Source organism: Mytilus californianus, unplaced genomic scaffold (assembly GCF_021869535.1).
Source record: "Mytilus californianus isolate M0D057914Y unplaced genomic scaffold, xbMytCali1.0.p SCAF_5, whole genome shotgun sequence".
NCBI classification, from domain to species: domain Eukaryota; kingdom Metazoa; phylum Mollusca; class Bivalvia; order Mytilida; family Mytilidae; genus Mytilus; species Mytilus californianus.
In genome coordinates, this window is record NW_026262701.1 from 60067113 (window position 1) to 60090964 (window position 23852).

The 23852-nt window shown below is 32.8% G+C and overlaps 2 protein-coding genes across 11 annotated transcripts in view; one reads left to right on the top strand and one right to left on the bottom strand.

Moving 5' to 3' along the window:
* Positions 1 to 23852, top strand: part of LOC127701157 (cytoplasmic dynein 1 light intermediate chain 2-like) — a 722868-nt gene that overhangs the window by 111754 nt on the left and 587262 nt on the right. The window lies entirely within an intron of this gene.
* On the bottom strand, positions 438 to 21529 carry LOC127701190 (heterogeneous nuclear ribonucleoprotein 27C-like). Of its 2 annotated transcripts, XR_007981854.1 has the most exons (5): positions 21392 to 21529; positions 20756 to 20796; positions 2694 to 2863; positions 2039 to 2160; positions 438 to 804 (listed from the first exon to the last, which is right to left on the bottom strand). XR_007981854.1 is itself a non-coding variant. In XM_052205025.1 (4 exons), exons 1-4 carry the CDS (start codon positions 21415 to 21417, stop codon positions 775 to 777), a joined length of 267 nt encoding a protein of 88 aa, XP_052060985.1. In that variant the 5' UTR covers positions 21418 to 21529; the 3' UTR covers positions 438 to 774. The 2 variants fall into 2 exon arrangements, 1 of the variants encoding a protein (XP_052060985.1); XM_052205025.1 differs by lacking the exon at positions 2039 to 2160.

Consider the following 23852-nt stretch of genomic DNA (forward strand, 5'->3'; position numbering starts at 1 on the left):
AGCATATATTTCATTGATAAATTTCATGAAAAGTTCATGGATAGGATTGTATAGAATATAATGATCAATGCACTATATTATGTGTATCTCAAAAACGGGGATAAACCTTAGAAGATTTAGATATCAAGTCAGTACCATAGGGTTTTGAATGCATTTCATGCAATCTTTACCCCCAAAAAATCTTGACATTGAAAGTTGCCAGACCTTGGCCTCGAAATAGCCACCAAAATGTTAATAATGCAATGTTATACAAGATATCATTGGTGTATCACAGATAGTTCCTATCAAACTGAATTAAGCAGAAAACTTCACAATAGTTGGAAGTATCCTTCGTCACAAGAAAAGCAATACCTATGTCTCGCATTCCATCTCAAGACAAAATCAGATAAATCTGGTTGAATTCCATGCCTTACACCTGGCAATACAAACAACAATAGTTTTAAAGACTTTATATAATTTACTTCTTCTGAAGACAGTGATCAATTAAAATACATGAAATTAATGTAGATTTTCTAACATTTTTAATTAATTTTATGATTGAATCCATGGATAACTTTGCTCCTATGTTCAAACACTAATTGTTGAATAATTCTAACTGTTACAAAGTGCACAATGCAATGGTATAAAATGAGAAGTTTTCATATTTAAAAACAAATGGAATTTTCAAGACAACAAATGACACATAGTTACAAATCATGGAGATTTATATACACCACTAGTTATGTGTCAATACACATTTTAAGTCTTTTTTTTTACTTCAACACCATAAACAGTTTATCTGTTATTGCAAGGTTTGGCACTGACCTAAAAGAGAAGAAAAAAAGATAGTTAAATAATGTCAAAACAATGAAGAATCAGGACTTGAGATGAATAACTCTATTTCTCTACACTTGGAACGTTTGCTTGGAGTGATGTTAACAGAAATAACTTCATAAAATTACTTGATTGTTTGACTGAAAAAATACACAGTGAAACTTTTGATCATTCAAGTAGAACATCCCCTCAGAAGTAATGGAAGTAATCTTTCGCATTTGATGAAATTTTGCTTTTATCTTGTCCGGAGAGAAAAATTTACTACTGCAGTAAAATTTCTAAAAACAGAAAATTTCCAAGATCATCTTTGCCTTTTGATTTCAATGTTGGGATTGCTATAAAGATTTCATCAATTCAGGGATACTGTAGCAACTTTGAAATGATTTCAAACCATTTATTGAAGTATTTGAACTCTGGTCCTTGAAAGTTTTCCACAATGAGAATAGTCAAGGTTTCAGACTATCAAAGCTTTACAATTGTAAAGTACTAATTGTAAAATGTAAATGTATCAACATTTCGAAATTTATGTAAAGAAAATCTACATTCATCCAATCTTGATTCCTTTCTTTAATGCAGCGAAAATCTCATCAATAATTGTGGAATAGAGTGTGCTTCTAAAAATTTTCCCAAATTAAAACATTATTTCCCATACCACTGAATTAATTTTCAAAAACAAAAATCATACATGTAAAAGATATCTTATGTCTGCATGTTTTCATCTGAAGACTTTTTGAAAAAGAAAATATAGTGTGCTCACTCAAAGCACCGAACAGGAAAATTTGTCAAAATGAAATTTAGGATCTTAGTAGAGCCAGGTAAAATTCTAACTATCTTTGAGCAGCAAGACATTTCAATCACACTTCTTTTGATATGTAATTTCTTCCTTATACAGTATATAAGAGGTTTCACTGTAAAATGTTAATTTCTCCTACTTAAATGTCAGAGTAGCAAGTCATAACCTTAACAATGTGCAAACTTACAAAAATTTATGTATTATGGCGGGAGAATTAGTTTCACTTATTTAATATCTAAGAACATAACTAATCTATAAAATGTATATATTATTTTTGTCAAACTTCATTTGTCTCATCACAACAGACTTTTTCCCAATTAAACAGAATGAACAGGAACTGGAAGTTAACTTTAATGCGATAGAGTTTCTGAAGTGTAAACAGCCAAGTTTTATTCAGTCAAGTCCACACATCTAAATTAACACAACCTTTACCCATCACTCTGTACATTTATTGAGGTGTTGCTGTTAAGCTTATACATAAAGCAAGCTTTCCACCTCATGCCCTGCTCTTGCTCTGTCCTCTGCAACAGGCATATACTCCTTTAGTAGAGCACCTAAATGATAGTAATTCATTTTTTATTTTTTCTGCTATCAAGTCCATTCACAAGCTGCCAAGTCAAATTTATTCTTTTGCTTTTATGTTACATTTTTTCTCCATGACCAATCACTAGTTTGCATTTGGGATTTTTTCAAAATACAAGTTACGTGTATGTGAAAAATCTCAAATGTAAACTAATTACGGTGGCGAAATATTTAAACATATGCATATGCATTAAATTAATTAACACATTAAACCTGTAAGATGGAACTAATATTAAGCCCAAACATTTAAGTTTATCGAGAAAACATGGTTTAAATGTATTTTTCATATAGTGTAAAAACATTTTCTTTAAATTTATCCTGATAATCGGATGCACTTTTAATTCAAACAATTATTTCAAATTTTTAGAATGAATATTATGAGAAGAATTTGCTTTAAACATTTTTTAACATATCTGGACAAGAACTGAGAAACTTCCAATGGTAATTTATGTATTTGAACTATTTTGCTGAGTGTTATTGTTTGGGAAAGAAACACATTTTTTACCTGTCTTCCATCAATTTCGTGTTGTTGTTGGTGGTGAAATACTACGTCTAAATTTCTTGGATCTCTGAATGTCACAAAACCAAAACCTCTGGACCTTCCGGTTTCTCTGTCCATGATTACAACAGCATCTGACAGTGGCCCAAACTTACTGAAGTAGTTCCATAAACTCTCTGCATAACACAAAAAATAATATGCCAATTTATTTGTTTATAATACATGTGTCCATTCAACTTGTAAAATAACAGAGAATAAAAGAACAGAGTTCTTTTGTCCCTATGGCAGAATTATGTACATTTTATCCTTCCAAGGGAAACAACTGTTCTTTCAACTTTTTATAGATATCTTCAGAGAAATCAAGACTCAAGAGCAAATTGTAATTTCCAAGAGGCATTACTATTTCTGATTATATAATAATAATAATAATAATAATAAATTCTTTATTTAAAGAGGGTAAACTCAGTTAGTTACAATAGACTTATCTTCCCTGAGGCGCTCACATACAAATTACAATACAATCAAAAACAGATATTTACACATAGTTAATTTACAGTCAATTAGTTCAATGTAACATTACTAACATGATAAGATATAAGGCTGTTCAAGATGCACATGTAGTCAAAAAATCAAATAAAAATAAAAATAAAAGAATATACAAATACATTGTAGAAAACATAATCTTATCAGGACTGTGTTAAGTACTTCTTGATACTTTGTTTAAAAGTTTGATACTTTGTTTAAAAGTATAAGCGTTTTGAGCTTTACGCATTTTGTGTGGTAGTCCATTCCATAACACTGATCCAGAATAAACAAAAGATTTCTTAAATAGCTCAGCTTTTGGCTTAGGAACTATCATATTACCTTGAGTGACACCTCTCAAGGAGTAAGGATTATTATCTGATTTCAGTTTAAACTTTTGAACTAGGTACATTGGAGCTTCCATACGCATACATTTATATAGAAGTAAATATTTGTGGTATTTGATTCTATTGTCAACTGTCATCCACCCAAGTTCTTTAAATAAGGGGGCTGAGGGGGATAAAGGATCTGCATCTAGAACTAATCTTGCTGCCCTTTTTTGGAGTTTTAAAATTCTTGTTATCCCTTCATTTTAACATTCACCCCAAATAATACAGCAGTAGTCAATCAGGGGCAGAATATACCCATTGTAATATGTTTTCCTTGCATTTATATCTAAAAATTTCTTTATTTTAGAAAGAAGGTATATTCTGGATGATATATTAGCACAAACTTCGTCAATTTGATTTCTCCAGCTAAGTGTGCTGTCAATTTTAACGCCTAATAATTTTTCACATGAAGAATTTTGTAATACTTTTGAATTTATTATAAAGTTTGGTTGATAAGTCTGAATTGATAGTTTCTGCTTTGTTCCAGTAACCAAACATTTTGTTTTGTCTGCATTATTGAACATGTTATTAATTTTGCACCACTCTTCAACCCTGTATAAATCTTCTTGAACATCATCATGTATATTTTCTATGTTTTTCCCTGATTTATGAAGAGTGGTGTCATCAGCATATAGGTCTGTTTCACAATTTTCAATGCATAAGGGAAGGTCGTTTATAAATAGCACAAACAATAGAGGACCAAGTATAGAACCTTGGGGTACACCAAATTTTACATGTTGTTGTTTAGAGTAAACATTACAAATGTTTACCTGCTGTTTTCTGTTATTCAGGTATGACTTGAAAAAACTAACAGCAGCCTCACTAAATCCATAAATTTCAAGTTTTAAGCAAAGAATGTCATGATCTACCAAATCAAAAGCTTTTTTAAAATCTAATAAAATTGCTACCGTAGAAAGGCTTGTATAGTTCGCAGTGGTACATAGTCCGCACCCCCTTCTCCCCACGAAATTTTAGGTAAAAAAACTTTTTGTAACTGTTAGAAAAGGTCTAATGAAACTCCGGTAATTTCAAATCCTGTGCGGTCGTTTGCGGTATTTTCTTGGAAAAACCTGTTTTCCATCATCAAACAGAAGCTGAAACTGCTTGTTAATGATTCTAGAACGCTTCATGATTGTTAAAATAAGTTTAATTTACTTAAAAAACAATTTAGAAACTTGTGTATGTTTAAACAGGAAGTTTAAAAAGCACGTGTAAAAGAAGAAATTAACCGGTGAGAGTCGAAATCCGTACATAACAGATATCACTATAATACGACTTTGAAAGTAAAACAGTTCCATCCTTTTGTAAAACAGTCTTTAATATATCTATCACATTAATGTTTGAAGGGTCTTAAGCTAATACAAACCATATTAGTCAGTATGAAACACCAAAACGGAACGAACAATAACCGATTTCGTTTTGTAGTTTACAAATTCTAAGCTGGTTTACGGTTGTCTTTTTCACTATGTTTGTATCGTTTCAATCGAGCAGATACCAGTTTATTTCAACCAATGCATTGAAAAGAAACGAGAAATTTGTAATGAAAGGTTTAGTTTTTATATTTATCAGTATTAATTTGATATTGAATAGAAATAACTTATTAATATGGATGAGTTAAAATTATTAGTTTGAAAAATTAAGAGCGCCCTCTACAATAGAAATAACAAAGATGGCGGAACGTAAACAAACCACCTCGACCGCGAAATTGAAATTTTTCTCTTATTTCTTGCTTATTGTACTCTATAGTCCGCACCCCGTCTGGAAGGTCCAATTTAGGAGAATAAAACCGCGGACTATACAAGCCTTTCTACGGTAGGTTTAAATTACCATCATTCATTTCTTGCAACCATTTGTCAATGATATTAATAAGTGCAGTTTGACAAGAATGCTGCGGCCTGAAACCAGATTGTGTAGGGTGTAAAAGTTTAAGTTTAGATAAGTATTTGTACATATTATTAGAAACATGTCTTTCTATTAATTTTGATAAAGTTGGAAGAACAGATATAGGTCTGTAATTTGTTGCTAAAAGCTTGTCACCATCCTTGAAAACTGGTGTTACCTTAGCATTCTTCAGTAAAGAAGGATATATACCAGTATCTATCATTCGATTAAATATGTATGTGAGAGGTGATGCAATAACAGGGGCGCTTAATCTTAGAATTTTTGGTCCTATAATATCCATACCAGATGCTTTGTTTATATCAAGTTTTGTTAACTCATCAAATAGCTCATTCATGATCACTGGTGGTATAGAAAATTTATCATGTTTATGTAATTTATTTTTAACAAATTTACCAAGATTACTGAAATCTGCTTTGTTTACAGGTGTATAACTTCCTTGTTCTCTTAATTTTTCAGCACAGGAAGTGAAAAAGTTATTAAAAGTTTCTGCTATTGATTTTTTACTTTTAGTTGTATTGTTATCTTCTGTGGCTAACTCATATGGTGTATTTTTAACTTTTGGGTTCAGACTGTGAAGACATTTCCATAAAGTTTTAGGGTCATTGGAGTCTTTTACCATATTTTTATAATAATTCTTTTTTGAGCTATCTATGATATGTTTAGTTTTATTTCTCCAAAATCTATACTCACTCCATAAACCAAGTGCATTATATTTATCTCTCATATTCCTAGCATAAATGATTTCACTGTTATACCATTCAGGCTGTCTGTCCCTTTTAACTCTCTTTTTAACAACAGAAGCATGTTTATCTAAAGCTTTGTTCAACATATCATAAAACAATTGTAGACAGTCAGAGGGGTTTTCTTCAAATTCAATTTTATGAAAAGGTGTATTTTGCAGATCTAATAAAAATTCATTTTGGTTGAAATTTTTGAAATTTCTATAACACTGATTTTCAAACTTGTTAGAAACATTGCCGATACTAACCCAAGATTTGTCAAGAATTGTATGCGAGAGCACTTACAAGACCAGACGGACAGACGCCTGGTATTTCTACGTTCCCCACAACCTGTTGCTAGGGGGACAATTCTTCATAGTAAAATAGATCGCATTTTTCTAGACACAAGGAGAACATGTTATTAACAGTATATTTATGTAAAATTCACAACACAGAAAAATACGACAAAATATTTGAAATTAAAACAAAAAAATAAGATTTAGGAGAAGGACCTAATTCTAACTTGTCCTTCAGATAGCACTGGGGGGTCTCTTCCTATATGAAAGTATATACATATGTGCCGCTGGAATGGGTCCCTTTTTTGATACGTCAAATATATCAATGGGGTGCAATTTTACCGAGGAAATATATCAATAGGTAGTAATTGTGGTATATAAATGGGTCATAATTTTTCAGTTGGTTGTGCAACTATCTTCACTGATTTTCCCAAACTCTTTGTCATTAAAATTTCCACATCTGCTGAAACTTATTGACAAGTTTTGTTATTGATAAATATATGAATGGGTTATGATTTCGCTGTGAAATATATGTATAGGTAAGGATTTCACAATTATTCAATATATGAATTGGGGGTGTTTTTTAAATCCCAGCTGCACAACTGTATCCCAAAATCCCATGTTGAGACCCCCCCCCCCCCCCAAAATATATTTTTATAAGCTTGTTTGCATTCGTTGCAATGCAGGTCATCCTGTTATAACCTGCCCTAATGGGCAGACATTTACATTGCATAACCAAAGACCTTCTTTTGCTAATCCAAGATTCAGGTCCCCTAGACCTCAAAGCAGATATAATTTCTCATTTAGGCAACCTGGTTAAAACCCAAGACTAATGCATTTATGGGACAAGGGGCATACCCCCATAAGAATTAAATGTTTAGAAGCATGTTTGGTAAGTTACCCCGACAAAGTGGTTGCTGCTGAAATTTTTTCTGTTTTTTTTACATGGATTCAGACTCCAGTATACAGGCCCTCGCATTCATTCTTTTTCAAAAAATTTAATTTCAGCTGAACAAAATAGTGATGAAGTTTTACACAAGTTGCAAAACGAGGTAAATCGTGGTAGAATGTTAGGGCCTTCCAAAGTTATGCCCATTTCAACCCTCCGTATAAATCCTATAGGGCTTGTGCCTAAATCAGACAGTAGTTGGAGACTAATAACAAATTTATCGTTCCCGCCAGGTGAAAGTGTTAATTCATATATTCATCAGGTATATTGCAAGGTGAATTACACTTCTTTAGACACTATTTTAGAAAAAAATTATCAATGCAGTTTGTCATCAGAACTGGCTAGAATTGATATTAAGTCGGCTTTTCGGAATTTGATAGTAAATCCTGCTAACTTTGATTTGCTTGGAATTAAATTTAATGACCACTTTTACATCGACAAATCTCTTCCTTTTGGTTGTTCAATCTCGTGTAATTTATTTGAAAAGTTTGCGACGTTTCTTCAGTGGCTTGTTGAAGAGCATAGTAGGTTACATTCAGTTGATCATTACTTAGATGACTTTATTTTTATTAGTGCCAAATCAACTGGCCATTGTAGTATTTTAATGGAAGCTTTCAGCAAGGTTTGTAATGAATTGGGGGTTCCTATTGCAGAAAATAAAACAATTGGACCTGCTACAATCATCCCTTTTTTGGGTTTTGTCATTGATACTGTTCGTATGATGGTTATTATTCCTCAGGAGAAATTGGAAAAACTGCAATCAGAGTTGAGTTCTTTATTACATAGGAAAAAGATAATGTTGAGAGAGCTGGAATCCATCACAGGTTTAATGTCTTTTTGTTCAAGGGCAATTCCTTCTTCCCGAGCTTTTATGATCTCTTTTTTTTTTTTTTTTTTTTTTTTTATTTTTTATTGATCTTTTTGGTGTTCTAACTACAGTGCATACATACATTTCAACAAGACATAAGTGAATGACATGACATTTATGGCATTGTTATACTATTGATATTATGCGAATAAGACATAGTAAAAAATTTACAATTTGTAAAATTTCCAAATGTACACAAATGTATTGTATTGTATGGTGGGAAAACTGTTATATGGTATGATTTTATAAATGCTGGAATTTTTCAGGTAAAAGATATATGTTATGAAGTTATAGAGGTTTTTTTTACCAGAAATGGCTATAGATGAGATGATACAAAATGTAACTAATCATTGTAATATTAACAATATTGTAAAAAGATATAATATTTTAAAAGTAATATTGCCTAAAGAATAGACTGAAACTATTCATAAAATTGTTCATTGGAGAAATGTATCTCGCTCTATAAATATTACTGTTATTTTCAAAAACAAATTGTCCGAGTTATCTATGTGTTCTACAAAAGAATTGTGTTTATTACTGTCAGCATCCTGTTTGCTATAAAAAGTGGACGGAAGTTATCAATACAAACGATATTAACGGACCAAGGTGCGAAGGGACGTACACGGCTGTTGGGCAAATGGACGAACCCACTTTGGGGCGAACGGACCCCTATTTTCAAACCCGAAGTGAAACTCTCGTTAAAAAACAAACTTAGTTTACAACTTGGAAATCTTACAGAGAGATAGCAAGCAGTAGCCCAAATCGTCGTGTCTAATGATAGCTTGTTTCTGGAGTTTACCAAAAATATAGTAAGGTATCCTGCTACAAGTTTTCGCGTGTTCCTACACTGTAACACACTTCAGATCACTTGATCTTAAAAACTGAGCCGAGGGTCGACTCGGTAAACATGTAAAAGTACAATGAATGGTTGAGATAAATCACAAATTAAGCCATAAATTATAATGTCATTAACCAGTCACAGCTTGAATATACTGTTTCTTGTAAATGTAATTTTTATTTTGCTTTAACACTCATTTGATTTTGTTACGCTAATGTTATATAGAAACACTTGTTAAAATTTACTTTGGTTGAGTTGTAGCACAATGTTGAGAAGAACAGCCAGGAAGCGTAAAGCCAAAGGACAAGACATTACTCTGCCAAGGAACACCACCACAAGGGCCGAAATCCTCACAACTGGACACCAGACACAGACATCAATGCTAATGGCACCTACATTTTCTACAGCGAGGTCTAGGACTGGTCCCATCACTTACTCAACCGACTTAGGATCTCATAGCCAGAAATTAGTAGTACTTTTGCTAATTAATATTCATAATATGTAAATGAGAATTGTACCACGTGATAATAGTTTGAACTGGACTGGCTTGATATCATTAAAATCTTTAAAACACGGATATTATATTAAGTTGCCCGTCACAGAGTACTTGTTTATAATCACTCTGATATTTCCGTAAAGTTGTCAGGCGGTCAAAATCAAAACAGTGAACGCGAATTTAGTGAATTTTTCGTGTTTTCGTGAGTGTATTCTTCTTCAAATAGGGGCATTTTAACTTTACGTGGGAACCTAGAGTTCAACGACTACACATACAAGGTTTGGACTTGCTTATTCCTTGGACATTCAAGTTTCAAGTTTCATCCCTTGATGAAGTACTTTTACATGTTTACCGAGTCGACCCTCGGCTCAGTTTTTAAGATCAAGTGATCTGAAGTGTGTTACAGTGTAGGGACACGCGAAAACTTGTAGCAGGATACCTCACTATATTTTTGGTAAACTCCAGAAACAAGCTATCATTAGACACGACGATTTGGGCTACTGCTTGCTATCTCTCTGTAAGATTTCCAAGTTGTAAACTAAGTTTGTTTTTTAACGACCCCCCCCCCAAAAAAGTGAGTATCAAGTTATAATAAAATGCTCCGCAGGGCGCAGCTTGATACGACCGCAGAGGTCGAACCCTGAACAGTTGGGGCAAGTATGGACACAACATTCAAGCTTGATACAGCTCTGAATTTGGATTGTGATTAAATATTTGACACAGCATAGGTTTCTGACACAGAATGAATGTGGTCTAAGAACTTAAAAATTTTAAATTGGACATTCACCTATTATGGTCCAATATCCAAAATCTAAATACATGGTTAGATTCAGCATATCAAAGAACCCCAAGAATTCAATTTTTGATGAAATCAAACAAAGTTTAATTTTGGACCCTTTTGATCTCAATGTGGACAACGTTGATAACGGGGCCCAAAAATCTAAATACATGGTTAGATTCAGCATATCAAAGAACCCCATATATTCAATTTTTGTTGAAATCAAACAAAGTTTAATTTAAGACCCCGATTTGGACCAACTTGAAAACTGGGCCCATAATCAAAAATCTAAATACATGTTTAGATTCAGCATATCAAAGAACACTAAAAATTCAATTTTTGTTAAAATCAAACTAAGTTTAATTTTGGACCCTTTGGACCTTAATGTAGACCAATTTGAAAACGGAACCAAAAATTAAGAATCTAAATACACGGTAAGATTCGTCATATCAAAGAACCCCAATAATTCAATTTTTGATGAAATCAAACAAAGTTAAATTTTGGACCCTTTGGACCTCAATGTGGACCAATTTAAAAACGGGGCCCAAAATCCAAAAACTTAATACACAGTTATATTCAGCATATTAAAGAACCCCAAGAATAAAACCCCATTGAAATTGATCAAGAAATAAGCAATTTATACGAAGTATCTTCTTTTGCACAATACTGTGCAATTGAATATTTCTTGCTATTGCGCAATACTGTACAATTGACAATTTCTTGCTATTGCGCAATATTGTGCTATTGGATATTTCTTGCTATTGCGCAATACTGTGCAATTGAAGATTTCTTGCTATTGCGCAATACTGGTCAATTGAAGATTTTTTGCTATTGTGCAATACTGTGCAATTGAAAATTTCTTGCTATTGCACAATACTTATTATATAAAAATTTACACATCCTGTTTGGTGTGTATCTCCTACCATATCATTATTATTTGCTTTTAAATATAAATCAGAAATAACCAACTTAAGATGGAAAATTTTAAAAGAAAAAAAAAAGAAAAAAAAAAAAAAATCCCCCCCCCCCAAATTTTTTGAACCCCCTTATGATTCATCACCCCCAAACTCAATCCCAGCCTTCCCTTTGTGGTATGGTACCTTGCAGTACAATTTCAGAGAGATCCATACACTTGAACACAAGTTATTGTCTTGAAACTAGAAAAATGCTTATTTTTGGCCCCTTTTTGGCCCCCTAATTCCTAAACGTTTCAGGCAATTACCCCGAACTCAATTCCAGCTTTCCCTTTGTGATATGAAACCTTGTAGTACAATTTCAGAAATATCCAAACACTTACACACAAGTTATTGTCATGAAACTAGAAAAATGCTTGTTTTTTGCCCCTTTTTTGGCCCCTAATTCCTAAAATTTTGAGGCAATAACCCCCAAAATCAATTACAGCCTTCCCTTTGTGATATGGAACCTTGTGGTACAATGTCAGAGAGATCCATACACTTACACACAAGTTATTGCCTGAAAGTTACAAAAATGCTTATTTTGGCCCCTTTTTGGCCCCTAATTCCTTAACTGTTGGTACCATAACCCCCAAAATCAATCCCAACCTTCCTTTCGTGGTATTGAACCTTATGGTAAAATTTCATGGAGATCCATTCACTTAAACTAAAGTTAGAGTGCGAAAACCAATGTGTCTTCGGACGACGCCGACGTCATACCAATATACGACCAAAATTTTTTTAATTTTTGCGGTCGTATAAAAAGTGAGTATCAAGTTACAATAAAATGCTTCGCTGGGGCGCAGCTTGATACGACCGCAGAGGTCGAACCCTGAACAGTTGGGGCAAGTATGGACACAACATTCAAGCTTGATACAGCTCTGAATTTGGATTGTTATTAAATATTTGACACAGCATAGGTTTCTGACACAGAAAGAATGTGGTCTAAGAACTTGAATTTTTTTAATTTACCTATTATGGTCCAATGTCCAAAATCAAAATACATGGTTAGATTCAGCATATCAAAGAACCCCATATATTCAATTTTTGTTAAAATCAAACAAAGTTTAATTTTGGACCCCAACTTGGACAAACTTGAAAACTGGGCCCATAATCAAAAATCTAAACACATGTTTAGATTCAGCATATCAAAGAACCCCAAGAATTCAATTTTTGCCAAAATCAAACTAAGTTTAATTTTGGACCCTTTGGACCTTAATGTAGACCAATTTAAAAAACGGGACTTCAAATTAAAAATCTAAATACACGGTTAGATTTGGAATACCAAAGAACCCCAATAATTCAATTTTTGATGAAATCAAACAAAGTTTAATTTTGGACCCTTTTGACCTCAATATGAACCAATTTGATAGCGGGGCCCACAAATAAAAAATCTAAATTCATGGTTAGATTCAGCATATCAAAGAACCCTATATATTCAATTTTTGTTGAAATCAAAACAAAGTTTAATTTTGGACCCCAACTTGGACCAACTTGAAAACTGGGCCCATAATCAATAAAATGCTTCGCTGGGGCGCAGCTTGATACGACCGCAGAGGTCGAACCCTGAACAGTTGGGGCAAGTATGGACACAAAATTCAAGCTTGATACAGCTATGACTTTGGATTGTCATTAAATATTTGACACAGCATAGGTTTCTGACACAGGATGAATGTGGTGTAAGAACTGGAAAAAATTTAATTTACCTATTATGGTGGAATATCCATAAACTAAATTGTTTGTTAATTTCAATATATCAAAGAATATGTAGAATTCAATGTTTGATGTAATGTAATAAAGTTGAAATTTGGACTGTTTTTGTTCAATGTGGACCAATTTGGTAACATGTATAAATAATCAAAAATCTAAATACATGGGAGCCCATTTAAATACATCATAAAGGTATTAAAATAGAAAGTGACATCATAGTCATGGCTAAAAATAAACAAAAATCCTTAATCAGCAACATTTAAAGTAATATCTAAAAATAAAATTCCTTTGTAACCATAAAAGCCCATTTAAATACATCATAAAGATATTAAAATAGAAAATGACATCATAGTCATGGCTAAACATAGCAAAAAACCCTTAATCAGCATCATTTAACAGTAATATCTAAAAATGGAAATTACACCATAAAGGTATTAAAATAGAAAATGACATCATAGTCATGGCTAAAAATAAACAAAATCCTTAATCAGCATCAGCAACATTTTATAGTAATATCTATAAGTAAATTCCTTTGTAACCATAAAAGCCCATTTAAATACATCATAACAGATATTAAAATAGAAAATGACATCATAGTCATGGCTAAACATAGCAAAAACCTTAATCAGCATCATTTAACAGTAATATCTAAAAATAAAAATTTCTTTGCAACCATAAAAGTAAAATAGAAAATGACATCATAATCATAGCTAAAAATAAACAAAAATTTTTTTATTGGCAAATTTTAAATGGAGTTTATTATACTAAAACAATAAATTTGCAACCATAAACATGATAAAACCCCATTTAAACACATCATAAAAGTATTAAATAATTCAACTACATCATAAGGCTATAAAAATAGAAAATGACTTCATAGTCAAGGCTAAAGGTAAACAAAAAACCTTCATCAGCAAAATTTTATATTGGCAAATTTCCAATGAAGTTTATTACACTAAAATTGTTGGCAAATTTCCAATGCATTTATTAACAATAAAGTTATTGGCAAATTTCCAATTTACATAATTTAAAAGCAGTGTAGATGAGATATTTAAATGAGTTTGAATTACCAACCTTACACTGCTTTTAAATAATGTTCTTTACTCAATTATTTGTCTATTAAAATGGAAACCCTTGTTTTTTAACCTTTTTTCCCCTTATTCCTTAAACATTAGAGCCATAACCACCCCCCCCCCCCCCCCCCCCCCCCCCCCCCCCCCCCCCAAAGCCAATTATTACTTTCCAATGTAACCTAAATTTCCGATATACATAATTTTAAATTTCAATTCCTCATGATATATAACCGTATCATTATTATTTTCTTTCATATATAAATCTGAAACAACCATCTTTAAATGGAAAATTTTAAAGAAAAAAAAAGGAAAAAAAAAAATCCTACCTCCCACACATTTTTTCAACCCCCTTTTGATTCATCATCCCCCACCTCAATCACAACCTTCAATTTGTGGTATGGTACATTGAAATACAATTCCACAGAGATCCATACACTTGAACACAAATTTTTGTTGCAAACTAAAAAAATCCTTATTTTTGACCAATATTTGGCCCCTTATTCATAAATGTTTGAGCAATTAACCCCAAAACTCAATTCCTACTTTCTCTTCGTGATAAAAAATAACTAACTTAAAATGTAAATTTTAAACAAAAATAAAAGGAAAAAAAAAAATTACCCCTTTTTTGACCCCGGCCCCCCTTATGATTCATCACCCCCACCCCCCTTTCCCCCCAAACCAAGCTCAATAACAGCCTTGCCTTTGTGGTATGGTACCTTGTAATACAATTTTAGAGAGATCCATACACTTGAACACAAGTTATTGTCTAGAAACTAAAAAATGCTATTTTAAACCCCTTTTTAGGCCCCTTATTACTAAACGTTTTGGGCAATTACCACAACACTCAATTCCAGCTTTCCCTTTGTGAAATGGAACCTTGTAGTAAAATTTCAGAAAGATCCATACACTTACACACAAGTTATAGTCATGAAACTAGAAAAATGCTTCTTTTTTGCCCCCTTTTGGCCCCTTATTCCTAAAATTTTGTGGCAATTAACCCCAAAATCAATCCCAGCATTGACCCTTTGTGATATGGAATCTTGTGGTACAATGTCAGAGAGATCCATATGCTAACACACAAGTTATGTCTGGAAGTTACAAAAATGCTTATTTTCGGCCCCTAATTCCTTAACTGTTGGTACCATAACCCCCAAAATCAATCCCCACCTTCCTATTGTGGTATTGAACCTTATGGTAAAATTTCATAGAGATCCATTCACTTAAACTTAAGTTAGAGTGCGAAAACCATTGTGTATTCGGACGACGACGCCGGACGACGACGACGCCAACGTCATACCAATATACGACCTCAAAATTTTTTTGCGGTCGTATAAAAATCTAAACACATGTTTAGATTAAGCATATCAAAGAACCCCAAGAATTCAATTTTTGTTAAAATCAAACTAAGTTTAATTTTGGACCCTTTGGACCTCAATGAAGACCAATTTAAAAAACGGGACCCAAATTAAAAATCTAAAAACACGGTTAGATTTGGAATATCAAAGAACCCCAATAATTCAATTTTTGATGAAATCAAACAAAGTTTAATTTTGAACCCTTTTGACCTCAATATGAACCAATTTGATAGCGGGGCCCACAAATAAAAAATTTAAATACATGGTTAGATTCAGCATATCAAACAACCTCATATATTCAATTTTTGTTGAAATCAAACAAAGTTTAATTTTGGACCCCAATTTGGACCAACTTGAAAACTGGGCCCATAATCAAAAATCTAAACACATGTTTAGATTCAGCATATCAAAGAACCTCATATATTCAATTTTTGCTAAAATCAAACAAAGTTTAATTTTGGACCCTTTGGACCTTAATGTAGACCAATTTGAAAACTGGACCCAAAATTAAAAATTTAAATTTTTTAAATACACTGTCAGATTCGGCATAACAATTAAATAAATGTGATCAAAGATTTTACAAATCTAATGCGCCATACTGTCCAATTAAAGATTACTTCTTGAAATTTTTCAATATTTGAAATATGAAAAAAAAATAATATTTGAAGAATATTTCTTTTTAATTTCTGAAATCTGAAATGAGAAAAAATTGACCCCCCACAATTTCTTTTTATCCCCCCCCCCCCTTTTTTCCCCAAAAAAATTCTTTCCCTCAAGATATGGTCATAATCTCAATTCAAATTTCCAATGGAGTTGGCAACCATAATGACCCATTTAAATTTACCATAGTGCTAACTTAATCTATTTTATAATAGAATTAAAAATATACTGTCAAATCTTTCATATGGATTTTTTTGTAAAAAAAAAAAGATGCAACATTTGCAGATATTTTTACTGGTCTTCCTTTATAAATATGTATTTCTTTAAACATAATTTAAAAGCAGTGTAAGGGAAGTAACCAAAACGTTGTATTTGGATTACCTCCCTTACACTGTTTTAAATTATCTTTATTGTTCATTAACCATTACTTTATACATAATTTAAAAGCAGTGTAAGGGAGATAATTTCAATGATGTATTTGATTTATCTCCCTTACACTGCTTTAAATTATGTTTTGTACTAAAGTATTTGTCCATTAACCAGGACAACCTTGTTTTTCCCCCTTTTTTGCCCCTAATTCCTAAACGGTTTGAGCCATAACCCCCCAAAGCAAATCCTAACCATCCCTTTGTGGTATGGAAACTTGTAGTATAATTTCAGAGAGATCCATACACCGTTCCACAGTTATTGTCTGGAAACTAGAAAATGCTTATTTTTGGCCCCTTTTTGGCCCCTAACTGTTGGTACCATAACCCCCAAAATCAATCCCAACCTTCCTTTTGTGGTATTTAACCTTATGGTCAAATTTCAAAAAGATCCATTCACTTAAACTAAAGTTAGAGTGCGAAAACCAATGTGTCTCGGACGACGACGACGCCAACATCATACCAATATACGACCACAAAATTTGTTTGCGGCCGTATAAAAATTAAACGAATCTTTTATTTGTTTAAATATGTTTAAAGTCATTATAGTACTGCAATTTAAGAGGAGATATGATTGATTGAATGTTGTTTTCTGACCGTCCAGTGGCAAATACTTCATGCATATTTATGACGGAAAGTAATGTAGAGAATAATTTTCAGACAAGAAATACGAAGTGGCATGCGTTGTCGTTGAAAAAGAGCGACGAGAAGGCGGGGAACAATTACAAATCATAAGTCCAATAAATACAAACAACACCATGACCAAAATATCACTCAAGATACACACTTTTGTTGGATAGTTTTGTTTGATCTTTATTACTGTTTACACTTACACAATTAAATAATTAAAATTGTCCCATGGTGTCTACTTATGTCGTATGAATTACAATGGATGTTTTTATTCACAGTTTTGAAATTTATTTTCGTCATCTGTAATGATTGCCTAAAATGTTAACTTGGCATGCCATACTTGATAGAAATGCGGACGTGAAAGAAAGCACTTTTCACAAAAGCGGCAACGGAGATTAATAATTCTGAACAGGGCGACGATTTTGTCATTTATCAAACAAAATACGTGTTTCTGAAGGGTAAAGTTGTACTAAAATTTAATGTTGACACCAATATCGATCTGTTGAGTATAGAATTTATATTCAAAATATGTTTCTGTTTAGAATTTCCACGGAGATTACATGCTTAACAAATCTTTGGCACTTTGCAGTTTTTACGCTACAAAAGACATATTTTTGCTTCAACATGCCAATCCATGATTAACGTTTGTGTCATAGTGTTCTAAATATTAAAATTTAGTTAAAAAGGAACTGTTTGAGTATGAACCAGTTATTAAATAACTTTGGTTTCATTTACATTCCCAAAATGTTTCTGAAGTTTGTCACAAGTCCTTCTGATTTTGTGTCAAAACTTGACGGTCTGCTAAAATCTCATTTTAAATTCATACAATAATAAATACAGGAATATCCTGTGTTACTTTTTCATATATGTAAAATTTACATCACATGGTCGTAAGAAACTAGCACGATGAAAAGTCTGTCGTCGGATCTAATGAATACCGGAAATCATCTCCGGTCCGCAGTTCGTTTAAATATTTCGATGATTCGATGAAAACTACGATTTTTTCACCTTTTTTTTTAATTTTTGACTATGAGCGTACCTACGGCCCACTAAGATACTTGAACTGCATCAACATTTATATTCAAGGAATGTCAGGTACAAATATGATCGTGGGCCGTAGGTACGCTCTTAGTTATAAATGCAGAGAAAGGTTTGGAAACTGCCATTTTTCTGCCCTTTTCGCGAATCTTGAGGTGTTTACAGCAACAAAGCATGAATAATATCAGCCGAAGTTGACAAATCTATTGATGTTTACAAAAATATAGGTTTTAAACTTTATAAATGTAGTATTATAATTTATGGCATGTCATTTTTAATTTGAACGAAAATTGGGGGCCGTTTTCTGATGCTTATCGTACCTTGTCCTTTAGAATGTATAATGATGCACAAATATATCATTCAGTTCATTTTCCTGTTCTAGTATAAATAGATATAATCAAGTTAAAATGCACTGGAAATTAATAATTAAGGGGAACTAACTCCGAAATTTGCTATCATTCTAACCAAAAGTTATTAACAGACACGCAGAAAGACCAACCATTTCTAACTCAGGATGAGAGTAACTTCAAAATAGGATGGTTAGGTTGGCGGGTTTTTTTTTCAGTCATGTTGTGAAATTGCCTTGTTCTTACAAAGCCTGGTACTTAACAATCAACCATGGCGGCCATGTTTGTTGACCAATCAACAACAAAGTATCAACACTTAGAAAGGACAATTAGAGAAACATATTCGAAAAATAAATCTGTTTAATGGTTCTCTAGAAGAAGATCAAAATATGAAAAATTAACAAACAACGGACTACAAATGAGGACAACAGAAGCCAAGTGTTGGCAATAGCTCACAGCAGCCTTTGGCTAGGGTGAGCTAAACAGTGAAAATATTTCCTCTTACAGTTTAAGGACACTTATTACGTGTCGTCTATACATTTAAGAATATATTTTCTGTTTTGAATTTTCTTTGGAGTTCGGTATTTTTGTTATTCTACTTTTCACTTTTTTTTAATTGTTGTTCACTTGAAAGTATGCTGTTTTGGGTATTTGCAAAACGATCAAGGTTTTGAGATTTTTTCGTTGCTTAAGTCAATGCAACATTTCCTAAAATTGAGAATGGAAATGGGGAATGTGTCAAAGAGACAACAACCCAACCAGAGGACAGAAAACAGCCGAAGGCCACCAATGGGTCTTCAACACAACGAGAAAATCCTGCACCCGGAGGCGGACTTCAGCTGGCCCCTTAACAAAATGTGCACTTGTTCAGTGAAAATGGACGTCACACTAAACTCCAAAACATATAAATGAACTAAGACATACAAGAATAACAAAGGCCAGAGGCTCCTGACCATATTAAATTAAATGTGTTATATATCAACTCAGTTTAATTCCTTATCTACATACTTCTACGTCTTCTTTAAATCAACTACATCACAGAAATGCAATGAAATCAAAGGTCTTACTTTATATTCCTTCAGAGGACGAGAAAATTACAGTTGGCGTGAAGCAAGCAATGCGACAGTATCAAACCTGCACCCCTCTCTTTGTTGTAAATTGTACAGTATGATTCCATTAATAAATTGATTATTATTTTGTTAAAACAATTCTATTTACAAATAATGTTTTTGTTGGTTATTAATTAATACTCGATACTCACTTTTTACTACTCGATACTCACTTTTTGTTACTCATACTCACTTTTTGCTACTCGATATTCACTTTTTATAACTCGATACTCCCGTTTTGCTACTTGATACTCATTTTTTTGCTACTCGATACTCACTTTTAACAACTCAATACTCACTTTTTGCTACTCGATACTCACTTTTTATAACTCGATACTTACGTTTTGCTACTTGATACTCACTTTTTGCTACTCGAAATTCACTTTTTGTTACTCGATACTCACTTTTTGCTACTCGATACTCACTTTTGACAACTCGATACTCACTTTTTACAACTCGATACTTGCTACTCTACTAAAAGTAAATCTCCCCCGTGTCAGATAGATAAAGGCAAGCTACAAAATAGCTGCTGAACTGTAGCTCTTAATACTTTTTGATATTTTTGGACATTGTGCAGACCAGAGCCAGAATTGCAACCCAGGTTCAGGTCACACTTATTTCCTAAATACAATGTATTTATATTATCACAAGTGCATAGCTTGTCAATGTGTCAATGTATACAGTTCATTTCGTTAGATATTTTTCTGATATGACGTACCTATTTGTTTTAATATTCAGTTTCCTTGACACCATTGTCTGATTTAATTTTAGAACCTATTAAGAACTGCATGCTTAGTCTTCACACTTAGCCACAGACCTGTAACATTTCCACAGAGGAATAGCTGAATATTCCAAAAGTAAAGAGAGCTGGCATGTGGCTTAAGTTTTCACATGAAAATGATATGCTGCAATATATCTCCCTGTTCAGGCTGTTGTACAAACAATTTAAAGATATGTACATTGTAGCTATATATATTTCCCCAATATTATAGTAAGGTTATTTTATCTTACCATTATCTGTCTCCCAGCTAAGGTTTCCAACAAAAAATTTGCTGAAAAGAAAAGACAATTTCAAAATTTTGATATTTAAATTGCATGAAATTAACTGTATGACTAGGATACATTTGAGGAATGGAACATCGAAGCTTCCCCCTTTAAAAAGGCGTGGGGAGATTTAAATGGACATCTTTTTAGCTAAAATTCGTAAATCACTGTTGACAAGCGGATGATGGTAACTGAAGTTACCACGATCCCAAATGTTAATAACCAAACGACGGCTGAGTAATGTTAGCCACATTTATTTAAAAACAAAGAAATTAAGAGGGAAAGATCTTACGGGGATTCCCCTCCGCCATTTTGGGATCGTGGTAACTTCAGTTACCATCATCCGCTTGTCAACAGTGGTAAATGACCCTTCTAAATAAAGATAAGATAAAAATATAAAGTTCCTGTAAAAAAAAAACTATAATTATTTGATTTAAACTATCTTTCACCCACAAAATATCAATTATAGATATAGGCATGAAATGAGCACGTGGTTTCATGGTTTATCTTATAATTTCCTGTTCTTTCTATGCTGAATTCGAAGGAGTTGGTATCAACGTACGTTATAAAATAAAATGCTTGATAATATTTGGCTGTTCTTACCCTGGGTCATCTCTTCGGTCTGCCATTGTGAATAAAAGGTCTCCTTGACTGTACTGCTAAATGGAGCTTCTTCTCCTTCTGCAAGTGCGTATAAAGAAAGAATCGGAAGGCTTCGGTAAATCCCGTTGGATTTTTTTTCTGAAAAAAGATAGAATCGCCCCTTAATTATGTCTCGACCCAACCATGCCAAAGATACACAATTACTGAGGGGTGGACAGCTTTTGAGGGAGGTGGGAGGTGGGGCGGGAGGTGGGAGACAAAAAATACTGAAAGCTACTTCAAAACCATGATAAATAATTGCAACTAATAAATAAATAGATCAGTACACATCCCACGGTTTTTGTGCAAAGACGACATAAACAGTCGGGGAAACGCACGACCTTGTTAATTTAAAGAACTATCCAATTCGTAAGTCTATTAAAGGTGCATAAGCTACGAGCAGATTCTGCTACGAGATAGTAAACAAAATAAAGTATGATTTTTTTGGTTTAATCATTAATGAAAGTGAAAAAGTGAAATAATAATTCGCTTTTAGCAGCCAGTTTGCTTAAATTTTGTCAAATTAAACACAGGCATTTGTCTCTGAAAAAAATCCTAATGTGTTATATCTGAGACTACTATAACAGTATAATTATAGTAGTCTCAGGTTATATTGAGGTATATAGGATTTTTTCAGAGACATAAGCAACGAATAATTCGACCTCATTGAATCCGTATTCATGTGACCTTCTATTTAACCCCTTTGCTAAATTATGGGTTACGCATGAACTAGTGTTATATTTATCTTTTTAATACTGGTTAATGAAATCATAACAGTGTGTAGTGGCTGGCCATTATCGCATATACATGCGACTTTTACACGCCTACAAAGCTGATGAATATGCATGACTATAGATAAGAACAGCACGTGTAGCCTAAAACTGGGAGTTGAGTGAGAGATCAGTAGCATCTATGTACATATGTAGTTGATAAAATATAGAATTAAAACCGAAATCAGTATAGTTTTTAATATTACATGCCACTAGCGAGTAAAAACACGGATCTATCATGGTGGAGGACCTAAATTATGTTTATTGGTATTGTGACTTTAATTTCATAGCAGTTGCTGGAATCAGTTCACAATGGCTTGTTTTTATCCCGGATATATTAACGTTTTTCTTTTGATTTACTCGGATTTAGTGCTGATCGTATAACATTTCTTTGGATATCCGAGGTGGTGCTTTGACTAGAACAATGATTTAAACAAGTGAATCATATCAGCTAACCATAACATTTCAGGAACTATATACAGCAACGGAATTTCCAATAGTATTATGGACATGTATCTTTATTATTTCTGTACTTTACATTTAACGATGGATTTTCATTTTCATATTAGAGGTAGGCCAGTTTACGAAAAGCTCTCGGATTTTGCATTATATCTATTAGTTCCAAAATCATCTCTGCATGTGATAAAAACGGATAACCCCTTAGATGTGACTCCATAAAGTGTATATACTTTCACAATAAAGTGCTCCGATGATAATGTAAAGTTTATTTTAGTGTGTGAAAATTGTTTTGCCACAACCAACCAACATTGTTTCAGACGTTTCATGCTGATCTGTGTGTGAGAATTGCCTCGCCACAGCTAGTCAACAATTATTTGAAGAAATTATACTGGCTTGTGTGTGAAAATTTCCTCGCCACAAGACAGTCTGAAATTGAGTGTGTGAATATTGATTCGCCACTTGTAACGTGATGGTCTCGCCACTATCGATATATCTAAATACCAAACCACAGATGTAGATGAAAGAACATTTTTGTGACAATATTGCAGTTTGACATTTTGTTATATGAGTTAATGAGAACACTGATTTACATGGAATTGTTAGTGACATTTGATTCATTTGATCTTATATTGAATTGGTTCTTTTGCATGCTTCAATAGAGGGCTACACGTGACTGCATTTAGAAGTACTACGGTATATTTGTTCTTGTTGAAATGATAACTAATCTACTTAAATTGTGCTAATGAGATTATTTGTAAAAGTTATTTTTTTTGCTATTTGAGTGTCTAATTGTATTCGGAATATTTGGTGAAATCAAATGATAGAAGAGGTAGAAAGTGTTGTCTGTTCTATGGTCGGGTTGTTGTCTCATTGACACATTCCCCATTTCCATTCTCAATTTTAATAGTGGCAAAAAATTGGTTGGCCGTGATTTGTTAGAGGGGCCAAAAATTGGTGGCCGGGATTTTGTTGAATGTTTAAACGTTGAACAACAGATGTAGTAGCGCAAACGATGTTATGCTAGAAATAACCTTTGTTTTCATATATTTTTTAAAAATATCTACTTTGATTGAATGTTGTAAGAATCTTCAATCTCAGTCTACAGGGATTAATGAATAATTGTGTGAGTGTGTGAGATAGACTAGTTATTATTATTTGAAATATATTAAGATATATATACAATATATCAATTT

Excerpts from the sequence above, each read along its gene's own strand:
- LOC127701190 (XM_052205025.1), bottom strand. The coding sequence starts at position 21,417 with ATGGCAGACCGAAGAGATGACCCAGG. Across the intron at positions 2,864-20,755 it reads TAGCTGGGAGACAGATAATG|AGAGTTTATGGAACTACTTC; the intron begins GTAAGATAAAAT and ends TGTGTTATGCAG. Across the intron at positions 805-2,693 it reads ACGAAATTGATGGAAGACAG|GTCAGTGCCAAACCTTGCAA; the intron begins GTAAAAAATGTG and ends CTTCTCTTTTAG.